This window comes from Dicentrarchus labrax, unplaced genomic scaffold (genome assembly GCF_905237075.1).
Source record: "Dicentrarchus labrax unplaced genomic scaffold, dlabrax2021, whole genome shotgun sequence".
Lineage (NCBI taxonomy): Eukaryota > Metazoa > Chordata > Actinopteri > Moronidae > Dicentrarchus > Dicentrarchus labrax.
The window spans coordinates 19,833,063-19,859,452 of NW_026136709.1; the positions used below are offsets into that span (position 1 = coordinate 19,833,063).

The 26,390-nt window shown below is 39.2% G+C and overlaps 1 protein-coding gene across 6 annotated transcripts in view; it reads left to right on the forward strand.

Moving 5' to 3' along the window:
• dpp6a (dipeptidyl-peptidase 6a) overlaps positions 1-26,390 on the forward strand; it is a 186,377-nt gene that overhangs the window by 122,168 nt on the left and 37,819 nt on the right. For all 6 annotated transcript variants that reach the window (XM_051411301.1, XM_051411303.1, XM_051411304.1 and 3 more), the window contains 2 exons: positions 12,864-12,978; positions 22,458-22,556. In XM_051411301.1, coding sequence (XP_051267261.1) covers positions 12,864-12,978; positions 22,458-22,556 — 214 coding nt within the window. The remainder of the gene's footprint in view (positions 1-12,863; positions 12,979-22,457; positions 22,557-26,390) is intronic.

The window sequence follows — 26,390 nt, forward strand, 5'->3', positions numbered from 1 at the left end:
GGGAGCTGCCCAGTACAGTTCTACACACTGAAGATGTACTACACTGAGCAGTCAGCGGGAACTATTAGGGGTTAAGTGCCTTGCCTCTCACTTTCTTTGCTGTAGTTCTTGAAGTTGAAAAGGTCATTTTTAATTCACTGTCTTCACCTGGTTTCTTGAAGCCAGTCTGAGGATTAAAGGCAGCAATTTTTTAGTTGTGATTAGACACCCAAAACACAAGCAACTAAATGTTAATTGCTCAACCCTGCTCATTCATGATCTTCATTGACTAAAACTACAAACTTGTACAGCGGCCATTCAAGTCTACAGGGGGTGAGTGTTTCGTACTCACAACGGGGATATCTTTCCAGTTAAAAAAAGCCTTTTTGTTATTTGTGTAATGTTCCAGTAAGATCAAACAAGGCTTATAAGGATAAGAAGCTTGAGAAGAATTTCGTATGTGGCAAACAAAGACAGACTTGTACAGATTTAAAATTACACTACTCAACTTTTCGCCTTGTGGCAGAAGTAAGTGTATCTGTAGTCTTGCTCTTCTCCGCCTCAAGTGGTCAAGTTCGTGCCCCGAAAACTTGATGAGCTGTCTACCTTAAAACAGCATGTATCCTGAGACTGAGGGAACCGGCATCTATATAACCTCCACAGGCACTGAGGCAGCAGACAGATCCTGCCTTTCTTACTGCCCTCCTCCACCATCCACCATTTCCCCCTTGTTGCTGACTATTTTAGTTGATACAAACAACCTGGGCAGTCAATGACTATGCCTAGAGCAAATGCCTAAAAACATCACTAATATCTCTGAAAGTTCAGGTTGATAATGTGCATTTTACCTGAACATACAAGTTGTGGCTTTAAAAGTAGAAATTTGCAAAAACAACACAAACAATTTTGAATGCCAGCCCACTGATCCTCACTGTAATTTTCAGTAATTTTTGCAATGTATTAGTCACAATTTGTCTCTAAAATGGCAGAACGGAGAAGATATGGTTTTGAGCTTTTTTTCTGTGGATGAGTTTTGAATACTGCAGGAAGTAATGAAACATAAAGGAGTTGCCATTAAGGTGTTGCAACTGCAGGCAACACACGTCCAAATTCTCAGTGAAGTAATCAACTTCACTGAACCCAGCAAGGGTTGGTTCACCCAAATTACCCAAAAATATTTTCTCTTTTGCCCAATATGTAGCCAAGCGGTTAGTTATGGTTTTCTGCTAAAGTTTTGTGTATAGGACTATTAATTTGGTAAAAAGTAGTTCTAGTAAATACACAGTGATATATGATCTACATCTATCCTGTAGGTCGGTTGTAATGACCCATTATCTATCAACTGAGAGCCCTGAAACTAGTTATGTAGATATCACAACAAGTCTGAAATTCACAGAAGATGGCTATAAACAGTGGCTATGAACAGTTGATATTGTTTGTGAGTGTATTATGTCTCTTTTATAAAGAACTGAACTGATCTTGTATTGCTATTTTTCTATTTTCATGCTGCTAATTGTTCACTGGACCATTACGGCAGAAGATGCAGTTGCTAGGCAATTAGTGATTCAAGAGCATATGTATAGTTTTAAACAACAACAAAAAAACTAATTTGCAGGAGCATATTAACGTCTCAGTACAAAGGAGAGAATAAGCTCAGTGAAAAGCATTTACAACAAGTAAGCAATAATGAGGAACCATATAGCATTTTCTTCAGGTGGAGTTTATTTCAGTCACACATGCAGTACACACATACTTCAAGCCAGCACTATACTGAATAAGGGCTCATGTAATATGCAGCCATATGTTGAAGGGAATGTCGAGCACAAAAAAGCCCTAACAGCCAATTATTGAATAAATATAGTACTTACAAACCTGCTAAATCATTCAGTGGCCACTCTTACATGCAAAGCACGCTCTCCCATTTTCGGCGGAATAGCATGAGCAATTGGGTTGCAGCGGTAACAACAGGTGGCCAGAAAGAGGGTAAGCGGTGAATTATTTTTTGCGCTTTTGACAGGGTTGCCATGGAAACGTAACAAGAGGCCACACAAACAAAGTAGATGGAATGGATGGAAATGCCCCATGCTCACACTGGCGTACCCGGGGAATTCATCACAGATTTTGATATATTATTCCGATTAGTTTTTTTTCTTGAGTTCTCTGGGCCTTTTAACTAGAGTGTAGTTGAACATGCACTGGGCAGTCACTGGGGTGCTGTAGTGTTTATAATACATAAAAGTACCCATCAATATCCTGCTTCTTCTATCTCACACGGAGCAACAGTGACTATGTGTGCAAGTGAAATGGCTGCCCCAAGCAGTTGATTTTTTTCCCCGTTGAAGGAGAGAGGTTAAACCAGGTGATTTAAAAAAAGAAAAAAATATTTAGAAAAAGAAAAGACCGCTCTTAACTATTAGACATTTTTCACTGCAAGAGCACTTCAGCCAAACATTATTCCAATGATAAGAGGCTGGAAGTCTATTCTTTCTACATGAATGTTCATATTTTTTCAGAGAAAGCGATAAAATAACAGCAGGCCAGAATACATTAGCCTGGGTAAACATCAACAGGAGCAGCAGCCTCTTTTTATTAGACCCCTGCGCCTGGAAGCAGTGGGTTGTGGGGCATTTCATTTCCAGGAAGCGAGCGCGTCTGCTGGTGCATATTGTTTCCATGACGGCAATTTATTTTGCCGGAGTGGCACGACAAGTGTGCGTTATGGAATGAAGGCTGATAGATAAGAACAGTAGGAAAGATACTTTTCAATTCTTAATGTTCCTGAGAGATGCAGCACTCACTGGCACTGCCGCCTGGCCGCAGTGAATACCAATCGCTCTGGGTGTGGGCTGCAGTGAAATCTTCCTGCCTGGCTTTCTCTCTGCTTCCTTCTCTCTGGTTTTCTGTATTCTCCTCAACTCCCCTCCTCCACAACGGCTCAGATGACGTTCTAGTTAGTTAGTTGCTGGAACATTTCCAATGCAAAACACTTTACAGGCTGTTTGACCTTGTCAAGTAAGCCTGAGTGTTAACTGATCTTTTGGTACCAGTTATTATGAGTACAAGACCTCTGACTGGAGTGTTGCTTTCTCTTAAACAGAAAGACAAGTGACAGAGAGAAGCATACAACATAACTATATAACATGAAATTGTGACTTAACTGGTTACTTTGCTTGTAAATTTTGACTGTATTCAGAAGAAAGGGAAAAAAATTCTTGAGACAATGACCACCTCAGAAGCAAAGGCATAAGGAGGTTGGGGTGGATGGTTGGGTGCACAGTTTGTTATAATCGGAACTAGAGCTTTCATTTCTTTTCTAAAAAATGCAAATCTCAAATGCAAACCACGTGGCAAAATCTGTTGTTGAATTAGCATTATGTTCATTTGTGGTGCCCCACTTGAGTGACAAGCTAATGTTACTTTACAAAGTCTGCAAATAGCCTTTATCCATCCAAATTTCTGAATCTATAATTATCAGTTCAGCACAGCTCGCTAGTTTTTCCCCAAACGGGAAAACGGTGCCATTTTGAAAAGCCCCCTGATGGAGATCAAGGCAGGGACTGTTGTGTTTATAGACTGAAACTTTTGGATTACAGATTACAGATCATTAGAGAGCAAATCTTTTTTTATGTTCCAATGGTAGTTTTCAGTTGCCTTCACTTAACTGCTCCCTGAGGATTGGTAGATAAGAAAGTGTCCATATGAAATCAATTTTTGTAATGGTCAGATGACTTTTGAAAGGCACTACTATCACTATTCAGACAACCTATTCTGTTGTTTAGGTATGATGATGATGTTGTATTATTATTTGTGTGGTAGTTTTTATTGTTGGGTTTTAACTTAACTTTTTAATTTTGGCATGCCGCCTTCCCACGGAAGATACAGACAGGAATCGTGGGTACATAGAGAAAGGGGGTGACATACAACAAACTAATCCCAGCCAGAATTGAAAAAGGAAAGTTGCAATTAGTTGGTATCTCCTTTGACCACTGGGACCACTTCATTTACATATTTCTTTGTCTGTGATATTCTGCTGGTCATTCATGTCTCTAGTTCCCATTAGATAATTGATAAGACTCAACCATCTTGTGGTGTGTATATAAGCAGGCTGTGCTTTCATCCATTGTATAAAACCACCTGTGCCGAAAACACATATATTAAATGAAGACACTTTTTGCAAGTCATGAGCTGTTTGCAAGTTATTATAGTTATTTTTCAGATTTGGTTCTTTGTTACTTGAGCACCTACTCAACTGATTAGATACCAACAAGACACTCTTTGAACAGCTTAGCCAAAGGTGACAGAATTACCTACTAATTTGATACAGAGCATTAAATTGTGTGTAGGCTCTGCGTCAATAAGAATTAATAAAATATGTGACTCGTAGAAGATTACCAAACCAAACAGAGAAAAGAATAATGAGCTGATCTGACAGGCAGACTTCTGAAGGAGTTAAATTAATTCTGCAGACATGAACATGTACAAATAATTGCCTATAGTTTACTTTTTTTAACACACATTTACTGTAATTTAACAATTAAAATTTGCTATGTAAAGTGACTGAAAGTGAGACTAACAACACAAACACTAACAATCCATACAGATCCAATTTAAGTCAGAGGCCTGGCACTCACTAGTGCTTCATGGAGTCAGCACATCACACATTTGCACACAAGCGTATGGCTCCAGATAGTTGTCTAATGATACGCTGGAACATTTCCCAGTGCTACCTTTATAGACATCTTTCATTAAAGCAACAGTTGCACTCAGAGGGATGGCCACACAGTTCATCATTTTCTGTCTGCATGTCTAAGCCAGTGGTTCCAATCATTTTTTCTTAACCCTTTTCTATCATTAAGTAAACAGACGACCCCTGACTAAGTGACATATTTTATGGATATTTCATATTTTATTCAATGCATAACAATAACAGTGCATGACAACTGATAAACTGTAAAATGAACCTAAATATTGAACATAAGAACAGCAGAAAGTGAATCTTTGATTCAGCAGAGCCACAGTAACATTTATGGATACATTTAGCCTCCCTTGACAGATGTGTAGACACACACTGCCAAAAAGAAAAGTGATGAAACGAGGAGAAACTCTGTATTCTGTATTGGTCTTTGTTTTCTAACGAAGACCTTTGAGTTGAGACTGACAAAATAGGGGGAAAAAAAACATTTGCCTTCATGCATTATACATGACAGAGAAGCAGGAAATTATTTTCCCCCGTGTGTGTGTGACTGGTTTAGCCATATCATAATGCATGTATACCAGGCTGAGAGTTAGCTATAGGACGCTCACCAATAAAATCTCTAATCTTTCTCACTCTATAGTGAAGAGGGAGACAGAGTAGACAAGATTAACACCCTCTATAGAATGTGCACTTGCATTTAAATGGCCGTTTTGTATATAACTGCCTAACTGCACATGGCACATATTTTTAGTTATGGGATTGGCGATGAGCTCTGCGGTTTGTTAGTTGTGGTAAATCCAATTCCACTTCAGGAGGACCGTTTATCACATGCAAATCATGTGTGCTCTGTATCCTAAGAAACATTGCTATAGGTTTATTTCCACAGTAAAAAACAGCTGTGCGCCATACGCACTGACTCATCCTCTGGCTGCGGGTATTATATGGTATTTCACAGAGATGTGATTTAGTGCAAACTCTGCAGAGGGAGGTCAGCTGGCGGTGGTGCCCTCCCAGCATCTCTCTAATGGACTGGAAGAGATTCACTCGCAAATCAAACAAACCAGGCGGAAGAAGCTCAAGAACAACGCGCACACACAGAGACACACCGGCCAGTTGGAAATTAGTTCTCCTGTCGTGAGTAGCAAACAAGACAACTTGTTTATGTACAGCCCTACTGCGCCCCTGTTCTATGACAACAACAAGATTGTCCAAATGGGTTTGGATGCAATCATACAGCGCTGATGTTCTTTGACCTGTGAAGCACAGAGCTGGAAGAGGCACTGTGGGATTTTGGAATATTTTATTCAAAGAATAAAAAGTCTCACAGAGAAGGGCGTAAGAGAAAATCCATCTGTACTTAAAACCACTTAAACAATAGGAGAGGATTTGGATTTTGAGATTAATCTGCTCATATTTTTGCAAAAATGAAGTCCGTTTGAGGAGGATAAAAGAAGCAGAGATTCCTAATCCCTCTATTTGAGGATTAGAATCACATCTCTGCTCTGTAAAAATGGGCTGAAATGACACCTTTACTGTTTCTTCTTATGGAGAAGTTTATTACAGTGTGGAAGGGAGGTCAATGCATTATATGCATTATAAAATGTATGTATATAATTATGTAGTCCGAACATGAAACAGTGAAGACAATGAAGCATTTATAATATATTATTACGAATATTATATATTTTTCATGCTAAAAGGGAGGGTACTGTAGCTTAATTTTAATCTTCATTTAGCCAAATGATTTATTTATTTTGAACTGAAGCGTTGCATTGGTTTTTACTTATTCTCTCAGATGTTCTTGCACTTTGTAGTCTTTTTAGTCATGCTCCTCCTCAATGTCAAACCATTGAGCTTCTAGCTGATTCCCCATTTGAAGTCTTTAGGGATAAAAGTGTTAACTAAATGCTTTGTGATAAATGTGTACCAGCAGTTGTTCTTATTAACTTCTGTTGCTACTCGCTATGTCTGACAACATCAGACCTGTCGTGCTGAGAGACGTCGCTCTAATTATTTTACCATTTGCATCTGTTGTTGGAGAGTCTATATGCGACCCGAGGTTGCAGGTTTGATCCACTTAGTTGGCAACTGGTTTCCGTTAACAGCATGTGCCATCTTGTGTCTGTCAAAGTGTCAGTGAGCAATCCCCTGGCTGCTTGTCTAGGTCTCTCTGGGCAAATGCACAGATTAAAAGCTGGCTGGCTCATTACATTCTGTTGCTGTATAGTCTGTTTGATTTTAACAGAAAAATACAATGTTCTTTGCTGCAGTTTGTTGTCATTCCCTCTGTGCATGATCTTTTCAGGCTTTCTATAGGTCCCAAACAGCTCCTTTCCCCCTACATTGCTGCCAGTGCATTATAGTGCATGCCTAATGATGTGGTATTTTTGGTAACACTATTACATTTCTTTATTGTATAATTAAACCGATTGAAATATCGTATATATTATATGCAGACATGCACACGTACAATTGCACACACAGGCCCTTAGATAACAGATGCGCTGCATGCTGTAGCTTTAACGTATTCATTGAGAATCAGAATTAATGACCTGTACCACCACTAATGCTGGAGCCGAAAGGCATTATCGTTTCATCCTCAGGGAGAACGCATGTAGCCTACACACACACAAGACATTTTAGTTTGAGCTATTAAAGCAGCAATGGAAATGTTCATTTCCAGTTTAGCATCCCATAAAGCTCGCGGAAATGGAGCAGTTACTCACGCTATACAGCCACTCTCATAGCTTGTTCCTCCTCAAAATGGTTACTTTTTCTGTTCAATTTTCCCTTAAAACTTAATTGTATTTTTTTTTTCTTTGCCATCATGTCGATTCATTTAGATTGAAGACATTATAAAGTTACCTTTTATTTGTGACACACAGTTTTAAAAAAAGTAACTTAAAGTACTTTACTGAGTGAGGTTAAAGCATAGATACAGACAGACAACCCACAGATAATTATTAAGTTATTTCTAAAGTGTTGAATAAATCCTCAAATTAGCAGGTTGGCTGCTCCATGCTTTAGGTGAGGAATTATCTATTGCCATATTTGGCATGAGCTTTGCATATCTGAAGCACATGGAAGTCTTGATAAAATAAATTATTCTAGTTGATAAAATGGAAGCACTTCGGATATATAACCTGGGGCCAGAGTTTTATAGATCAAGAGCCTTAATGAACAGGTAGGCAGTGGAGATGTGAGAACCAGTGATATGATTGCATTTTTGCAAAACTGTGTCTTCTGACTGTCCAGCCACCATGGTGCCGATGATGGGAAAAAATAGTAAAAACTGTTCATATGGTCATCTGAGATGCCCTCAGATATGAATATGTCCTCACAGGAATAAACTTAATAACAAGCAGCTGTGAGTGGTGAAGCAAGTGCTTTATAGAGTTATTTTGCCCTGGGCTTTCCCTCACAGGCATTTTTGAGACCAATACAATGCCAATTTTAGAGGGGGAAAATTCACAGGTCGCCACTACTTTTTTTTACGTTATAATATACTGTTAACATTCTCAAAAAAACCCCACTAAAGAATGGAACAAGGGACAGCAATTCCTTTGTGTTACTTTCTTTATTATGGACAGCATCTACTCCCTTGCTATCAAGTCAACATGTGGGCGGCTGCATTTTGAATGAGCTTAAGCTACTGAATGGCTTTTATGTTGCAGTAACATCGTGCAGAACAAGTGTTTCCAAATCTCACAAGGATTGAAAACATGACATTTTCAAAATGAACCTTAGATAATGGAAGGCTACTTTTGTGATGGTGCTGATCAAAGGAAATAACAAATTACCAGTAATTTCTCAGCTCTATACCCGATAAGTGGTCCTAAGGGATCAGGACTCCAAATAGGCACCATCTGTTGCTTCTGAACCTAGCACCCAACGCTTTTAGGGTCCAACAAATGCATGTGTTTTTTGTGACAAAGGTGAACTGTTGCTTGCCCATTCAAGGAGATTAAATATCCCTGTATACTCAAAACTCTTGCAAAGTGTTAGATTAACTTTGGTAGTTGTTGACTTTGAGAGACTTTTTCACAGTGTTTTACCCTCTCGAGGAAGAATCAACACTGATGATTCCTGTGCGGGCTCTGCAGATTTAAACATGACAGTTACTGCAGACAAGAAAACACCATGCTCTTGTTTTTATTCGAGTTTGGACCTGGATACGTCTTTAGTGTCCCATACTTTTTTCTCTCTCTGTCATGTTTTGGTCATGCTTCAGGCTCTCCTGTCAGTGGATTTTCCAGCAGCCTCCCAACATGTTATTTATTTACTGTTCCTGCAAGCTCTGATGTGTGTCTCCTCACTGCTCACTTTATACCTCATCTCTCTTCTGCCATGGTCACTTGTAATCACCCTGTTACTTCAGCACATAAGGTCTAGCTAATTAGTCCAATCATTATTATAATTACAGATCAGAGAGGCATGATCAGCAAGGTTAGGCAAGGTTCTTTGGCCTGTGTCTGCACCCTTACCCAGATTGAATAAGTGGTTACCATTATTCCCACAAAGCCCAGGAATAGGAAAGAAGTGACGTAATTTTCTTGGTGAGGTTTCTGTCCTTGCTCTTTTTGGATGAATCGTTCGGGATCCAATTATTAGGGTGCTTCAACCCCAGCAATGTATGGATCCTCACGAGAATGCTGTTCATTCACTCTGTGAGAGGGAGCTCCAGAGGATTTTTATTTTTTTGGATGGTTTCCAATGTCAATATGTTCCCACAGAGATGCTGATCTATATGGAAATACTGTTTGACATTGACTCTTTAGTCATTGAAACAGTGCAATAGATCTTCCAGCACGCCGGATGTTACTGTAGCAGAATGTGGAGGGAAAATAAGAGAAGCAATTTCAGGTGCTACAGACTTGCAGCACTTGTACAGTGTGTGTATGAGTGTGTTTATGTTGGCTTGTTCTACAGTACCAGAGCTGAGCATTTACTGTCACTGGACACACCACTAAACCCTTATCTTACCTCTGCTAGACGGTGGTAAATCTGAGAGCGCAAAGTGCCTTGTCTGTTGTCTGTCTTGTAGAAAGGTCACTAATTTTCAATGAGGTTTTCCTTCCACCACGGTAAGAAAGTTTGGGTAAATTTTCACCTGAGGGGAGTTGTTGGTCTAAGATACACTGTGAGATTTTGATGCTTCACTGAGTAGCTGCATCAGTTTCTGTATAGATAATGGAACAAAATTGCACAGACACTTAGATGAGCCCTTTACCTTTAGAAAATCGCTTTTGCTACACAGCATGCGTCATGCTGAAGCCCATCCAGCAAGAGATCTGCTTTAGTTTAGGTTGCCCTAGAGTCTGCATTTCTGATGCATTTCTGAATATACACACACACTCACACACACACAGATAAGATTGTTAAATTTAAGAAGCTGTGATGGAATCATGCCCAGCTTTAGATTGCGTATACGTACAATGCAGAGCTATTGGCATTGAACCCAATAAACAGTCATTGCTCAGCGTTGCATGAGGATTTCTGTCTTCTCTTTTATTGTGCATTAAACACGTTGAGCACTCTGTCATGCTCGCTTTACATCGCATTATTGCATGTAAGTAGCTGCTCTCTATAGAGTAGTTTTTCTCCAATTTTGTGACCATTTTCCATACTGTAAATCCCACTCACACTATCAACCACAACAGTCAGCAGTGGGCTCCATGCCACTCCCTTATAAAACCCTCAGTAGGATTTTCAGTTCTGCAGGAAAAAAATAAGATTGTTCCAGAGAGTTGGCTCTGCACAGAATTAGAGAAAATAATTCACATTGTTGACTGTTAGCTCATCACCCACAATATTGTGTTTTATCAGTTGATCTCTAAAATGATCCTCGCTCAAGAGAAACAGCTGAGTGGGCATGTTTGTTGTTTATGTTCATAGAACCATTAATTTTGCAATAATTGGCTCCAGTCACTGTTAGAGAGACTTAGAGACTTACTGTAGCTTTTCCTGTTTGAATTTGGACCCTTAAATTATTGTTGAGTCTTAGCTATAAAGCTCTTTTTGTTGCTGATTAATCTTTATCTGCTGATGGTTCTCTGAAGTAAATGTTATGCTATCCCCTATGGAGTTTGGGCATCCAGTGTTTTTGAACTAGAAGTATACCTTTAAAAAGAAGTATGTGTGCATAAAAACTGAAAGAAAGAAGTGGAAAGGTATTTCCTTTAAAACACATTCAAAATGTTCTATGACTCAGATTTTCACCTCTAATTGGCTATCTGTCTGGAGAAGCAGTTGGCATTGTAATATTTAGAATCATTCCCGTACCAAACTGATAGAAAAACACAATTAAATCTCTGAAATAAAGTTGTTATAATTAAAACTGATGGCTTTAACACAAATACATTTTTCCTTGAAACTTACAGTGGTAAAATTACTTCTGGAAGCAGCAGATCTTCCAAATTGACAACGCAAATCAGTCATCTGCGCTCCTTAGCTCACAAACTGAATATTACACATCACATATACTTTTTGTCTCTTCCCAAGGTGCTGTGGCTTGTGGCTGTCACAGCTCTGCAATATGGCCATACAGCTAACTAACTGATTCCCATTTTAATGAATGTGGATAATGGGCAGTCCGGTAAATAGCTCCGATTGCTCTTATCTGCAGGCTAATGATGTCTTGGGCTCCTTTCAATTAAGGTGGGAATGAGGTCACTAAAGGGTTTGTTTCATAGCTCAGTCATTCAGTGTCATTAAAGCCTTAGTGTGTATTCATTAATGCCCTAGCCACAGGTCCCCAAAGCACATGCTCTGCCTCGCTCTTTTTATCCTCTATAAACTAATTAAGAACTTATTAATCCTCCACTAACTGTTTGGGCTTTGGATCCTTTCTGTGGGAGTCTCTCTTGGTTGTGGTTTTGGCGCTGGTTTATGTGTGTGCTAGCCAGATCAATCAGGCCCGAGGTGGAAAACTTTCAGGGATGCTTTGTCTCAGAAGTCACACTTTTTTTTTCTTGATTTACCAAAGTGTCTCAATCATAAGATCTAATAGAGGTGTACCCAGACTTTACCATCTCGGTAGTGGTTGCCTGTTTGCTTTGTGATACGCTTTGTGATTACTCTTAAATGTACAGTAATCAAAAGAGTTTTTTATATTAGCAATCGATCCAGTGCAATTGTGCTACATGCCCAGCACTTAACGGCACATGGGCAAAATTAGCAACTAGCTAGAAGGACATCTAGAAGCTAAAGACTTATTTTCCTCAGGACATGGTGGAGAATTCTTTGCTAACCCCATATAAAAACAAAAGTAGACCACGCAAGCGAGCTAGATAGACTTATATTATAATTTATATTTCATATATTTTGCTGTTTAATAGCTGTAAAGTAAGGAGTACATCTAGCTTTAAACTGGAAGTTTGGAGGACATCCAGAGTCATCCAAAGCTGCTGACTAGACTGTCCTAAATTGTTACCGTAATATATTGTAAAACATCTTGTGCTCATTTAATTTTTCACTGAACCCAGCCAACTGCTGAACATCACCATGTATCAAATGCATTTCCCCTGCACATTATTTGATTTGGGCATGCACAAGAAGCCATAAGCTTCTATCCCCCTGTTGTTTCTATTTTATATCATGCAGTGATACTTTATCTAGTGCCATATCCATTCTTTAAAATTCAGTTTTCACTTATCACAATATTAAACTGCAATAAGTTCATTTGTTGGACAAAAAATTGCCTCAAGGTTGCTCATAACTCCGACTCGTTTTCCCAAAGCTTCTCTCTGCTGTTGCCAAGCTGTTGTCAAGCATGCAATTCACCAACGTGTCGTGGGCTCCATTTTTATCTGTCACATTCGTTTGCGGGTGATAGCCGCTGATGCTCGGCTCATTAAGAATTCTCCCCCTCCTCCTCCTGCTGCTGCTGCTGCTGGCATGTCTCCTTGAGAGCCGAGAGGCTGCGACTCTGACTCACGTTCGTCCTTGACTGACACCCCCATCATTCCTTTTCATGAGTTTGCCATTTATACTACCACTGGATCTTTTTTTTTCCTCACTTTAGTCTCATAGACATGACTCTCTTTTGGTTCTTTCTGACATTCCATATATTGTTAAAATTTTGTCTTCATTCTTTCTTCGTAAATTTTGCTCTGATTTGCTCCTATAATACTCGTTTTACTGTCTCTGACCATGTCTTTTCTCCTCCTCGCTGTCTCTCTCTCTGCAGGAGCTGGTGGGCAGTAACCCTCCGCAGAGGAACTGGAAGGGAATAGCGATTGCCCTTCTTGTCATTCTGGTCATCTGCTCGCTGATCGTCACCTCCGTCATCCTGTTGACACCAGGTACACGGCACAGGACGAGGAGGGGGGGTCACAACACCATACACCACACATCGCTCTGTTTACATGGCTATTATTATGCAGAGACATGCCCATTAGGTTTTGCAATCAATCTCACTACAAACAATGCAAAGAATACGGTGTGTTTGTCGGTACCTCTGTCCTTGTGCGTGTGGGCCCTGCTCTCAGGCAATATTTGCAGTGTCACCCACTGTAATGTCACAGTTAACTTCCACATGGGCACTCCTTGTTGCTGTAACGGCCACATTTAGCGAAGGTCAGTAAACCTCATTGAAGTCAGCTTGCGCAACATTGCTTTTTTCATGAACGCAGTCCCCATCTGTCTCCTTCACTTAGCCCTTCCTCTCCCAGCGCACACACAACACACACATTTTGAACTTCTACATTTCCCTTAGTTATTTTAAGGCATCTGAGTTTGATTTCAAAGTGACCTTCGGGTTTTCTGTTTGGAGATTTACATGAAAGTTTAATCAATAGGCCATCTGTTTATATTCAGGCTCATAAAGCTCCTTGATATGGTTTTATGCGCTGCCAGAGCCAAATCAGTCAATAGAACTGCCAGTGTGTGTGCACTATAATGCAGTTACAGTGACAGTAATCACGGTGCCCTTGTTTATGATTTTCTGTCGCAGACAATTGCAGGTAATGTTTCTGAGGATGACGGGAGCATCGTGGCAAAGCAGGGTCAACAATTATGAAAGAAATTCAATGTATTTCTCACTAATCCTTAGAGATCTAGACAGGTGTCAGAGCAAAAATATCGCTGGCGTAGAACTAGGCGCAGCGGCAGGTGTCAAAGCAGCCAGGCCTAAAACGCCTTGTCACATCCTGGCTGTGACCTGTTCCTGTCCCGGGGCGTTTGTTATGGACTCAGATGAACCGGAGCTGTTTAATGTGCCACTTCCAAACAAGGCGGGCCGGCGGGAGTCAGGCAGAAAGCGGAGGCCGGGCAGGTGGTGTCTCCAGCTTGTACTCGCCCTAATCCGTCCCCTCCCTGCGTCAACTCTGTGTGCTCAAGCAGAACCACTGTTTCGCTCCAAGTCTCGACAGAAGCTGCCGGGTTCTAGCAGCAACTGTGAGGCCTCCAGCAGACTGCCCCCTTAAAAAGGCCGTTTGTTTGGTATTTCAAAGGCTTTTGGGATGTTAAAATATGCTCTGGCCTCATCAGATGAAGTTTTGAAAGTTGGTGGGGATTAATTAGATATCCTGACCAACTGAGATGAGCTTCATGATAATGCGGCTCCATAAATCATTCCTCAAGGGCATGTGGTTTGTTAGTGCAAAGACAGTTTATTTTACTCCTTCTCAGGATTATCGTATTCAGGGTTGAACTATTAATTGAATCCCTGGATTCTACTGAGTCAAATATTTTTTGTACTTGCCAAGTTAAATCCTTATGTATCTTTAATCTGGAATGTCCAGCACACAAAATAGCCAACATATTTAAAGTCAAAACAGTAAAGACTTTCAGTTTTTCGGGTGATTATTACTTCTTTTTAGTGGACTTGGAAGACTTAAAGTTTGTGAATTGTCTGAACTTTCCATTTAATATTTAAGTTTTACTTCAACCAGGACGCCACTGTCCACATACTTTTGTGAATTGTTTATCTGGGACCGTTTAGCTGGTTTAGGCTTTGGTCTTTAGTGAGTGGCTTTGTGGAAAGAGAGTTTCAACATGACTATGACCCTCAGGTCTATAAAGAAATTGAATAAAATAATGGAAATAGAATGGAGAATATAGAATAGAATGTTTTTTCCCAGTTTGGTGTGGAAGAACTGGCACCGTACTGGAATGCCGACTGTGAGCCAGGCCTTAACGCCTGTGTACAAATGTGCAGGGAACCAATTTTTTTCCTGTCAACAATGCTGTGTTTAGCCTTGACAGGGTACTCAAATTATGAATAACCACTCAAAAGGCTATCATATTTCACATACTACTGATGACAATCTCCAAAGATGCATGCATTATTGTCTGTGTGGCGATGCAGTCTATTCAGGCTCCGAACTGTGGAGAAATTGCTATCTCTGCATCTTGAGATGAATTCCTCTCTGTATGATTGCAAAGAAAATACTGAATGTGGCAAAAAAAGCTTTGATTCTCAGGAACTGATATAACAATGGCATACTTACTGCTGATTATCTTTATGTGCTAAAAGTAGTCAAAGGCACGAATTACACTACAAAAAACCTGTGTCCTAATTTAGTCCTAAAGACCTCACTTTAAGTGAAAAAAATCAGTTTTAGAAATGTACTTGTTTTAAGAATATTTTAGATCTTGAAACAAGAAGGAGTAAAGGCAAGGCATTGCACCAGAATCAAGACAAATCAAGATTGATTTTAATAAATCTTAAAAGCAAGCAGATTTTCCCCCACTGCTCTTAAGAAAATAACACGTTAAAGGCTTAATTACAGACAAAAAAGAGAGATTTTTGTAACACTGTTTAACTGCTTTAGGGAGAATTTTCCAATTAAAATGCTGAATCCAGCAATCATTCAGAACAACTTATTTTGCTGTAATTATACATCAAGGAGAAACATTTGGGGAACAAAGGCACCTCAGCCTCAGCAGCAAACTGTAGGAGTTATGAGATAGCATGTTGTTTCCACTCAGTCAGGAGGGTTTGTTGATGGATGCTCCCCTGCAAGACAAGCCAGCCAGTCTCTAACTGCTCCTGACAACCACTTTGTTCTCACACACACACGCACACACTCTCTCGCACACATAGAGCTTCAGTCTCCTTCTCCTTTTCCTTCTCTGACAACCTGTGTCTGCTGGAACTGATAGCTCCATAATACTAAGAGGTTGCTCTGTTCTCTACATCAATACAACTAGGTCAGATGTTCACAATTGGCATCTGGGTATTCCTCAGACTGAAGGATGTCAGGCTGACTGACAGAGTGACAACTAACTGAAATTGTGGGAAGATCACATGTTGCATTCATTTGGCGCAGCTGAATGCAAGCAGTACAGAGATAATTGGATGAAGCCGACAGTAAGTTAGATCACTCTCATGAAGAATTCGGCTCTTCAGTTGCACTGAACGTTTTGTTGTACATCTGCAAGTATGTTTTTATAGCCTTTTTTGATCATATTCTTATTTTTGAACCGATGTACAGGGTCCTAGCCAGGATTTCAGAAACAAAGAGTTCTCCAATGCACCATTTACATTTACACTATTTACTAAATAAACCAATTTTTATAAAATATTTAGCATTTGGATTGTACATATTTCATATAACTGTTTTAATTATGCTTTCTGTAAAAAAAAAAAAGAAAAATCCCAACACAAAAGTCCAAATTCTTCTCCCTATTACCACATAAATTCCAAGGGGGGAAATATTTATTTGTTTATTTTTATACGTGCTTAAGTAGTAAAATTGAAACATATTTAGTCTAAAAATGCTGGAATCTGCTCAAAAACTACCCACTGCAAGTCCCCCAAATTTAAAAAAAAAAAAATCAATAGTATCTATAACCCTGCCAACTGAGTTACCTCTGGAGTTGGAGGATGACCTCACTCCGCTGCATCAACCAATCTGCAGAGTTTGGAACATTTTTTCATATCATTAGTAACAGAAGATGCATCCTCTGTTTTACCAATGTCAGACCTTCACTTTCAATTTAGCATTTTTACATTATTCTGTCCCATAACTGAATAATTACTACATGACTTGAGGTGAGGACACACCTGTGCACATGTCAGACAGTCATCAGAAACTTGGACATGAAAGGTGCAGCAGAAGCCCAGTTTACTACAACTAGTATTTGGGCTTTCTCCACAGTAGGTTGAACTCGCGAAAACATGTTTCTGGCCACTAGTGGGGAGCGGAAACAAGCTGCAAACACAATACTGGCATACCATAGTCTCAACTCATAACCCTGATTTGGACACACATAAACATTACCATTCAATTGGAATTGTGCTTCAGTCCACCTTGAGGATATTAGTCCATACGTACAAAACCTTTGTATGATAGAATTACATCTTTTTTTTGTAGTCAACACTGCCAACTTACTGTATTTGACTCACATGGAGACCCTCAAATTATCTTTTTTTTCGATCTGAACTCCCTCTGCTTTAGCATTGTATTGAAAAGAGGTCGTGCCACATTAGCATATAAACTGCTCAAGTGAGCTGACCCTGCTGGGGCTGACAGGTCGCTTTTGTCAGACTAATTCAAAGTTTCTGCCTATGATCACAGCACTCTGTGAGGACGAGATAAAGACATACTTAAATGGTTGTGCTATATTAAAAAAATGTAATTTTAAATGTAAACTCTTAAGTAAATTTCTCCATTAACTGCCTCTGTGTTCAATCCATAAATCTGGCTTTCAGAACTGATTATAAAATCAGTATTTATCCCTTCTAAACCTCGCCATCTGATGGGAGGCTGCAACTTATGTGCGCTATTGCATTTCCCTGCAGTCTATACACAGTCTGGTGACTCTGATAATCACACTCAAAACTCAAGTGATGCACCAAGCAGATGCCTACAAAGGTGTTTTTCTCCCCCATGATGAAATCAGGGAGGAACTGAGGATCAGTCCGTCCATCTGTTAGGCACAATATGCCACATGCAGCTCGCACACAGCTCACGCTCCCGTTTGGAGAATGATGCAAGTCCATGTTGCGTTCTTCCAATTTAAAACCATGTTGATTGGTAAAAAAGGAACTCGAAAAAATATTTCCCACCCATTGCACAAACTGAATTTATATTTTCACCATCACATAGAAAATGGTATAAAGTTACAACTGTCTTCTTTTAGAAGGAAAAAGATGCATAGAAGCGGAGCATCTTTTCCTATTTTCAGTCCTAACACCAACCAGTGTATTCTGTCTGAGCAAAAAGATAAAAGACAGTCAACTGTTACCTAGCCTCAAATTGTAACTTCCTCCTCGCGCTGAAACGATTAGTGGATGATCAATTAGTCCAGTGTATACCAACCTTGGCATCGGGACACCCACAAGAGGTCACAAGTTCAACCTCACAAGAGATCGTGATATTTGAATAATAAATATACTATGTATAAACATTTTTAGACTGAAGTGAGTCTACTATTAGATGGATTGCTATGACATTTTTTAAATATATTAATGCACAGTGTATCCAAATGAATTTGATGATCCCTTGACTTTTCCTCTAGTCCCACCATGAGGTTCATATTTTTGGTTTTCAGTGAAATGACTCATCTTCAATAGCTTGGGCGGTATGAAGGTATTACGTTATACCATAGTATTTAGAAATCCTGAAGGTATTATTTTCAATTTGATTAATAATAGAGGCACTCCTCTCTCTGGTTGATTGATCATATTGGCTCTTAGATTGTTTATTTTCCTTGCACTCAGTTTGGATTTGAGTTTGAACATCTAAGAGAATGTCCATTCTGGATTAAAAGCTCTGTCTCAGCCTGTCTACTTCCCTCTTTTTAGAGCATGCCATGTGAAGTTACTTTTCTCTGACTCACTTACTTCTCCGACTGTCTATCATCTCGTCTCGCCTGTGTGTGTATCTAACTCATTGAGTCGAGTCGCAATGTTTATCGGAATGCACAGATCTGACTGGCTGAGTGGCATCACGTGACATGATTTACAATGCCTGCAATTGGAGTTTTGTCAGCTGCTAAACCAGTGGTGTGAATGCTAGAAAAGAGTCAGAATAAAACGCTCCGGCTCTGCAAGGCAGTGTTTCTCCCAGAGTGTATCAACAGTTCCTTCAGCAAGAATCTATGGTAGAAAGCGTTTCCTTTATGTTGTTTATTCTGAGGGCCATAAGTATTAAAACCCTGCGAGACTCAGCTAATTGACCTTTTTCACAGCAGCTATTTTGACATGAAACTGTAGGGTAATACCAATGACACCAATAGGGGCGGCTGTGGCTCAGAGGAAGAGGGGGTCGTCCACTAATCGGAAGGTTGTTGGTTCGATCCCCGGCTCCTCCCACCACATGTATCCTTGTGCAAGATGCCGAACCCCGAATTTGCTCCCAATGCTGTGCATCGGTGTGTGAATATGTGTATGCGTTAGTTCGATGGACTGAGTGAATGTGTGTGAAAAGGTGAATGTGGCACGTAGTTTAAAAGCGCTTTGAGTGGTCGGAAAACTAGAAAGGCGCTATACAACTACAGGTCCATTTACCATTTACCAATTAAGGCACCATTCCATTTAGTCTTCCCAGTAAGCCAACATGCACAATAGCAGCACATACCCTGACTCTGTTTGACCTTAATGGAACAGAATCTTTTATCTTTTATCTATCTAATATAATTGGTAACACCTGTGATTATCCTACTATTTCAGGTCAAAATGGCTGCTGTGAATGGGGTATATGCATATTAGACACACAGCATTGTAGGCTGGACAATGTCATACATGCTACAAATGACGTCTATCCCCAGCAGCTCAGCTTTTATGGTTTTTGTGGGTTTTTTGCACAAACTCCGTCATATACTGTATAACATGGTGAAATGTCAGGAAGGTATAAAAATATAGATACTGCCCAAGCCTATTATGTATGGACGTTCATGTTTAATTTAGGATGAATCATAGTAACTTTGGTGAGGCTTTAATCTATGATGAAATACCTATAAAACCTTTGATATTCCAAGCAGCTTCAGTTGTACTTTGTGAGCATATTAGCATACTAACATTAGAATATATCTGAAAAAACAACTACTCATAAGTACATCGTCACAACGTTGGCTGTAGCAGTGTGGCAGCTTGATTAATTAATCTTTTCAGCCTTTTTTTAAAGCCTTTGTCCCCACCTAATGTCAGCATGGTGTTCAGATCAACTTGTTGTGAGATACTGTAGGTAATCCATCACACTGAAGAGCGTTTGGCTTTTATCTGTGTAGGAAACCGTTAGTATGACTGCATGATAATGAACCTGGTAAGCAAGTTGTTTTGATGCTACTTCAATGATTTATGTGCTTGTAAGAAGCTTCAGCGCCTGAGAATTCAGATTTGGTCGTGAAACATCATCCTTTTTAATGCAGGAAGCTTTTCAAATTCACATAAAACCCTTATTTTTTGCTAGTCTTCCAGGTTTTATTTTCTTTCTACAGCTATATACTGTTGCAAACTCTAAATCACTGATATCAGAGCCGCTTACAAGAACGCATCATGTAAAAGGTTTTAAAACAAGCCACATTTTCAACCACTTTACCAGACAGCCATATCATGTCTCTGCAACTTGATCTTGCCTATAATGGATGCCTCACTTACATAAAGTGAAACCATTGGCTTCCTGGCAAGTAGCAAAAAGCTTTCACCTGCCTGAGAACATATAGTGCAGTATGATTTTAAAAATTGTTGGCTGTGATGTAAAATGTATGCAATTATATTTCATTGCCAGCTAAGACTTGCGAAACACTGGTATGGTCTTTTGATGTTCCAGAGGTTTCTCTACCACTGAACCAGCACAGTGGGTCATCCAACCTTATGGACATTCAAACTCACCTAAAAGCATTTTCATTATTCTGGGTTTCAATAGACGGTTACAGAGACACATCATTTTCTCCCTTGCTGATGTCCAGGTTTTTCAACCCTGCAAAGTTCCAAAAGAAACACTTATCCTTGTCCCTTTTCAGCCCTAAAAACGTGCTTTATTTTTTCCTTCCTCCTACTTCCTTTTTATTATTTTTTATTTTTTGTCAAACCCTTTGAGTAGAGCATGTTTGAACCTCTTTCTAGTCCATTTTTCATATTGTATGTCTTCTAGTAATTATTATGTTATTCTCAACTTATTTGTCCTGTTTTCTTATTACATTTCTGTTCTTTTTTCGTTTCACCTTATTGCAAAGCAATTCTGGCAACATTTTTTGTGACAGAAATAATACATTAATGGTGTTATTATTATTAATAGTGATTGCAGTAGTAATACCAGAGATACATAAAATCTGGCCATTAGTTGGGTGAGGGTAAGAAAAACATATAAAGTAAAAAAGCTCAGATACCATACACATAATTCAAACGCACCTCAGACAAATTAGCTTCATATTAAAGACAATTATTACATGTAGCATTGATCTAGGTATAATGTTTTGAAAAAACATCTATTTTCAGTTTTCGAAATCTAAAGCTAAACCTACCTATAAAGGTTTTTTTTTTTCTTTTGTTATCCTGCTTTACCTTCTGCACTTGTCTCCGTTATATGTATGTAGAATAAAATAAAAAACGTGAAAAAAACAATATTACCTCACATATAAATTGATAGCTGCAGCATGGACACAGACAGGTTTAGCAGAGGGATTAAACTTCACACATTAGAAAGACAGTCCTGTAGCTAAAATGTCACAGCTTTGATATAGCAACTAGATGTGCCCTTCAACTGTCTTGTCCCTGTTCAGGAGACTAAATCCAGTAAGACATTTTTGAGTTAACGTTTAACCAAAACTTGCCAAGATGAAACTTCAGTCTGAGAATGTTCTTGCTAGATTCAAGGCAACTTTATCTGTATAGATCCTTTCAACAACAAGGCATTATGAAAAGAAACCTGCAAAACAAAGCATGTCCTGACATATTGCCATTTTCTTTTTATCTTCCCTCCACGTATACAGAGGTGAAATGAGTCATATTATGTAGCAGCCAGGAGATGATGAGCATTGATGGATGAAATTAGGCTGAAATGAATTGCAGGAGGCAACTGCTGTAAATATGCATGTCTGGCCTGATGATCAGAAGCCGCACTAGTCTTAATCAAAGGCCTGGGGGACGATTCTCTGCTTTTCGTGTTTTTTTCCCTCTGTCTCAGTTGCAGTCTTTATTCTATTAAAGGTGAACAGTTGCAGCCTGCGGGAAAAAGTTGTTAAGATGCAGGCTGAAATCAAAACGTGTGAAGAGGATGTTATTTGTTCTCGTGTTGTCAGAACACAACAATACAAAAGTTATTAAATTGTTTGTTTTGAATCTATTGTAAATGTCACACACTGAAAATATACTGTGTGCCATTACAGCTTTAGGTAAAAGTATTTTACTAATGCCTAACTATCAGATATTGATGTAACCGACATACTCTAAATAAACTCGAAATCTGCCCTTTTTTATGGCTGGATATCGATCCTTCTAACAGATATGATATGATATAATCACTCAAACTATAACACTAACACTGGCCAGCTGCCAGATGAGCCAGCTACAGTATAATAGTTGCTATGTTATGTGTCAAATCTGAAACAGAAATGCTAGGAACAGGATGTAGTGAGGACGTGAAGCATTATTCCAAACATGACCTTATTATGGCCATTATTTTTGTCCTGTTTAATATATTTTTCTATGACCTCCCTCTCATATAAAGAGGAATCATTGTCAAGCCCTTCATTAGCTTACAAAGCAGTTTTATTTGTTTTACTCACTCCAGCATGTTATGGAAAGAAAAACCTACAAGGGTTTCTTGTAATTGATACACATGGAGTTGCAGAGTTTTCTTTATATTAACGCTGTGGTTGCTTCCTTTTGCAGGTGAGGATGACCGCCTGGCTCTCAAGGGCAAGGTGACTGTTGGAGACCTCTTTAGAAAAGACTTCAAGGTTCATGACCCCAATGCCAAATGGATAAGCAGTAAGTAATCCTATTCAATTCCAGGCTTGCACAGTGTATTGAATTTGAACATGTGCATTAGAGCTGCAAAAATGTCAGGTTGTTTCAAAATATTCCGATTCACACATTGCAAGAACAACAGTTACATCCCAACTGTGGGAATACTGCACATACTGGGCCTCCATTGGTCATCCATACAGCACCTTTTACTGTCTAACATCCATGATCTATTTCTCCCTGCTTCCTAGTTGTTTAAGTCTTTTTAATGCATCTTAAAATCCTATTTCCTTCATGTTGTTTTGCTGGCCAATGAAAGTCCTCTTTACCAGTTGTTGACCAATCAGAATCAAGAAGGGCAGTGCTTAGCATTCAGAGGAAGAAGACACCCTAACACAGAGAAAGTTACACTGAGCTATAAATTGCTCCAGAAAAGGAACTGACATAAGTGGTTTGGTTGTATTTTTTATATCTGCAAAAAAATATTGTGTGTTGTGACACAAAAATACTCAGCTTAACAGCTTATACACCAGTTTCAGAAATGGTAATAATTGTTTCACTTATTAAGGGTATTGATGTACGTATTTTGACTGTATTTTCCTGTAGGATTTATTATATTAAGAATATTGCAACTAAAGATATATTTCTGCTTTTAGCTTCATAAAATAATATAAAAAATAAGTGTAAATGTGTATCACACCACAGTTTAAACAGCAAACATAGTATTTACTGAAATTATGACTGTTGTTTGTTCTTGTCTTTTACACCATCTGTCCCTCTTCTGTCTTTGTGAAACTCTGTGTTTCTGTACATTAGGTGTGTGTCTGTGGGTGGGTGGTTGTCTCCTTCCTGTGTGACATTCCTGCAAACAATTTATTTCATATGCTTCAATAGCTACCCAATTACCTGTAACCACAACCCTCATTTTTCTGTGATCAATGACAGAGTGTGGATGCTGCTATTGTTACAATTCATCACCACCTATTTCAAAGGCTTGTTTTTTAATAGCGGGACTGTGACAGTATAAACACTCACAGCACCGCAGGGAGCCAATAGGAGGAAAAATTATATACTTTATTTTGTATCAAGGTAAAACAGCGGCTTGATGCAGCCGCACGTCTCAGTGCGCCATTGAAGAAAATGATCACAGCTCCAAGATGTGAGGAATCTGTACAGCTGAAGGATTAATGAGGTGGATTTTGTCTTCTCTCATGCCCGACGAAGCTGTCTCCTCCAATCACAGGATCTAAGATGGCTCCTAGAAACGGCACAGCTGTTAAATATTGCCTCGCATCCTGAAATCTCAAAGCCGTCCCCTCTGTGATTGGCTGTAATTAGAATGCTGAAAACCCATATTTATTTTATTAGTGACAAGAAGCTGCCATTCCTCTGGATCTCAGATGATGAGCTGGGTAAAAATTGTCTGGCCTGTTTGTTGTAGCTACAGGTTCCCATATGTGCTTAAGGATGAGACATCTCTCATGTGGCTTATCTGACGCGTTTGCTAGCTGTGACCCACAAACGTTGTAAATAAACTGATCGCGCTTGACTGAGACTTGGTGAACATCACAGACTGTGATAGTACTGTACACATCTGGAAGCTAACATCTGTTCTTCAATGTTCTCAGTGAAAGCTCAAACAATGATTAGAGGCATATTTCTAACACCAACAGAGAGGTTGAATTACATAAGATCATTATGATTCATGAAAATTAATTAATTATTTTTACAAAATATTCCTTTAACTGAAGACTGTTACATAAGATGTACACAGACAAACACTTAGTAATAAACCATTCATACAGAAAAAGCCTTAAACGGCTTGTTATTGGAAAAGCTGTCCGCTCTTTCATCTCTTCCTTTTTGTGCTGTTGACAGTACCATCCTTGATCTCGGGTATTTTTAGAGTATCATTAGATACAGCTGACAAGGAGGAGAAAAAGGAGCAGAAAGAGGGAGAGAGATCCATCAGCTGATTATTTTGTCTTCGTTAGTGTGTCATTTTTACTAGACCCAGTGCTCGACCAACCTGCATGCTTTCAGGGCTGTCTATAGGATTTGCAGTAATGGCTTCCCCGGTTCGGGGCTGAAATTGAATTTTTTTTAAAACCTAATTTAGCCCGGTTTTATGTTTTCCCTTCCCCTGGCTGTCTCCACCTATCAATCAATTCTCTGGAGACAGACTGAATATAACCTCTACAATCCTTAATGATCATATATTATGCTATTTTTACCAGAAAAAATTGCTTCCTCATGTCTTGTCCAACAGTATTAGCTGAAATATATTCTACACTTAAGTGTCATTAGGTACTCTTTTATTGCTCCTCACAGTGGTTGCAGACATTGTAATCCATGCCTGTGCAGCCTGTGGCTAATCATGTTAAAGGATATTTTTGGTTTATTACAAATTGGGTTTTATTTGAGTGGTTTTGGCTATCATTCTTATCTTTAACAACACTGTAGAGTATGCTGCAAAATTAGTAAATAGAAGAAGGAAACAGCAATGTTGAAAAATGTTTGTGTTGGGTGCTTCAGGTACCAGCAAGATGATAAAATACGACCCAAGAATCCGATAGGTCCATTAGTTTGAAGGCTCATCAGTCTCCAAAACACTGAACAGCAGTTTCTATTACTGTATACTCGTTGTTAAATCCACACATGCCTTTCATAGTCCAGTGCAGCATCTTCCCAGATTACGTGGAATTGCACTGCGGAGAAATGTTGAGCCAGATTCTTTTATGAAGTGCAAGCCTGACTTTTTTGTTGGGGGTTGCAGGGATGCCGTGTGTCTGAAAACAGCCCTATCCAAATTTATTTTAAAGCAAAAAAAAAAACGAAGGCCAATGGAAAACTTACTGGCAAACTTTAAGGTTTCAACTTTGACCTACCATACTTACCATAGTTGCGCAGATGCACAGTTTTCCTATTGAGGGATTATTACCCACACTCGGGTAGTTTTCAAATCAGTTTTATGTTCAAATAAATTATGGATGCACTGATCCAACTTCTTCTTTCACAATTCCATTTCCATTATCTCATTCTGTGGGTATCTGCCAGTACTGACGTCATATCAGATACTAGTGTTCTCTTTATACCATATTTTAATCTGTATATCTCATTGCATGGAAGTCATTGGGATTGCTTTTATGTAAGGTAACAGGGGGCCTGGGATTTCTTTGGCAGTAAAAACAAGAGTCAAGGACACATTGTGACTAAATGAATATAAACTGAAATTGGAAACATTTCATTTTGTAATTGCATTGCCAAAGCACCTGTATTTAATGTTTATCAGGTAAATCAGGGCTGATACTTAATTAGTGAGGTCAGTGCCAACGCAATTAGATCTGTACAAGTAAAGTGGTTTATAATCTTGCTTCTTTGCTAACTTGTTTCTTGTTTCTTGTCTGATTGGACTTGTTGCAACACATTCACAGATCTCAGTAATTAACGTGAGAGTACAATGTTGCCATAACGAGTAGAATTGATGGCCAAAGCAACAAAATATACCCAAATTGTAATAATCTAAATTATCCTTGTTATAAAAGTATCCAAGCTGCATTAACTACTTCACTGTGCATCAGTTTTCTATTCATGTTCTGAAGACGTCACTGTTACTCTCCCTGGTTAGGTAATTGCACAGTTAGCAGACACCGCTGATATCTCACAAATGCCCTTTTTTTCAGCACTCCATCTGAATTAAACAGACACAGCATCAACATCATTCTCACAGCACCAAGGTGAAGCCAGCCCTGTGGGACACGAAGCAGGCACTTCGAGCAGCTGCTAGCCATTTTAATGACCACGTTTCCTCTTGTTTGCAGCTCCAGGATGCCTCTTGTCTCGCTGATGTTTGTTAAA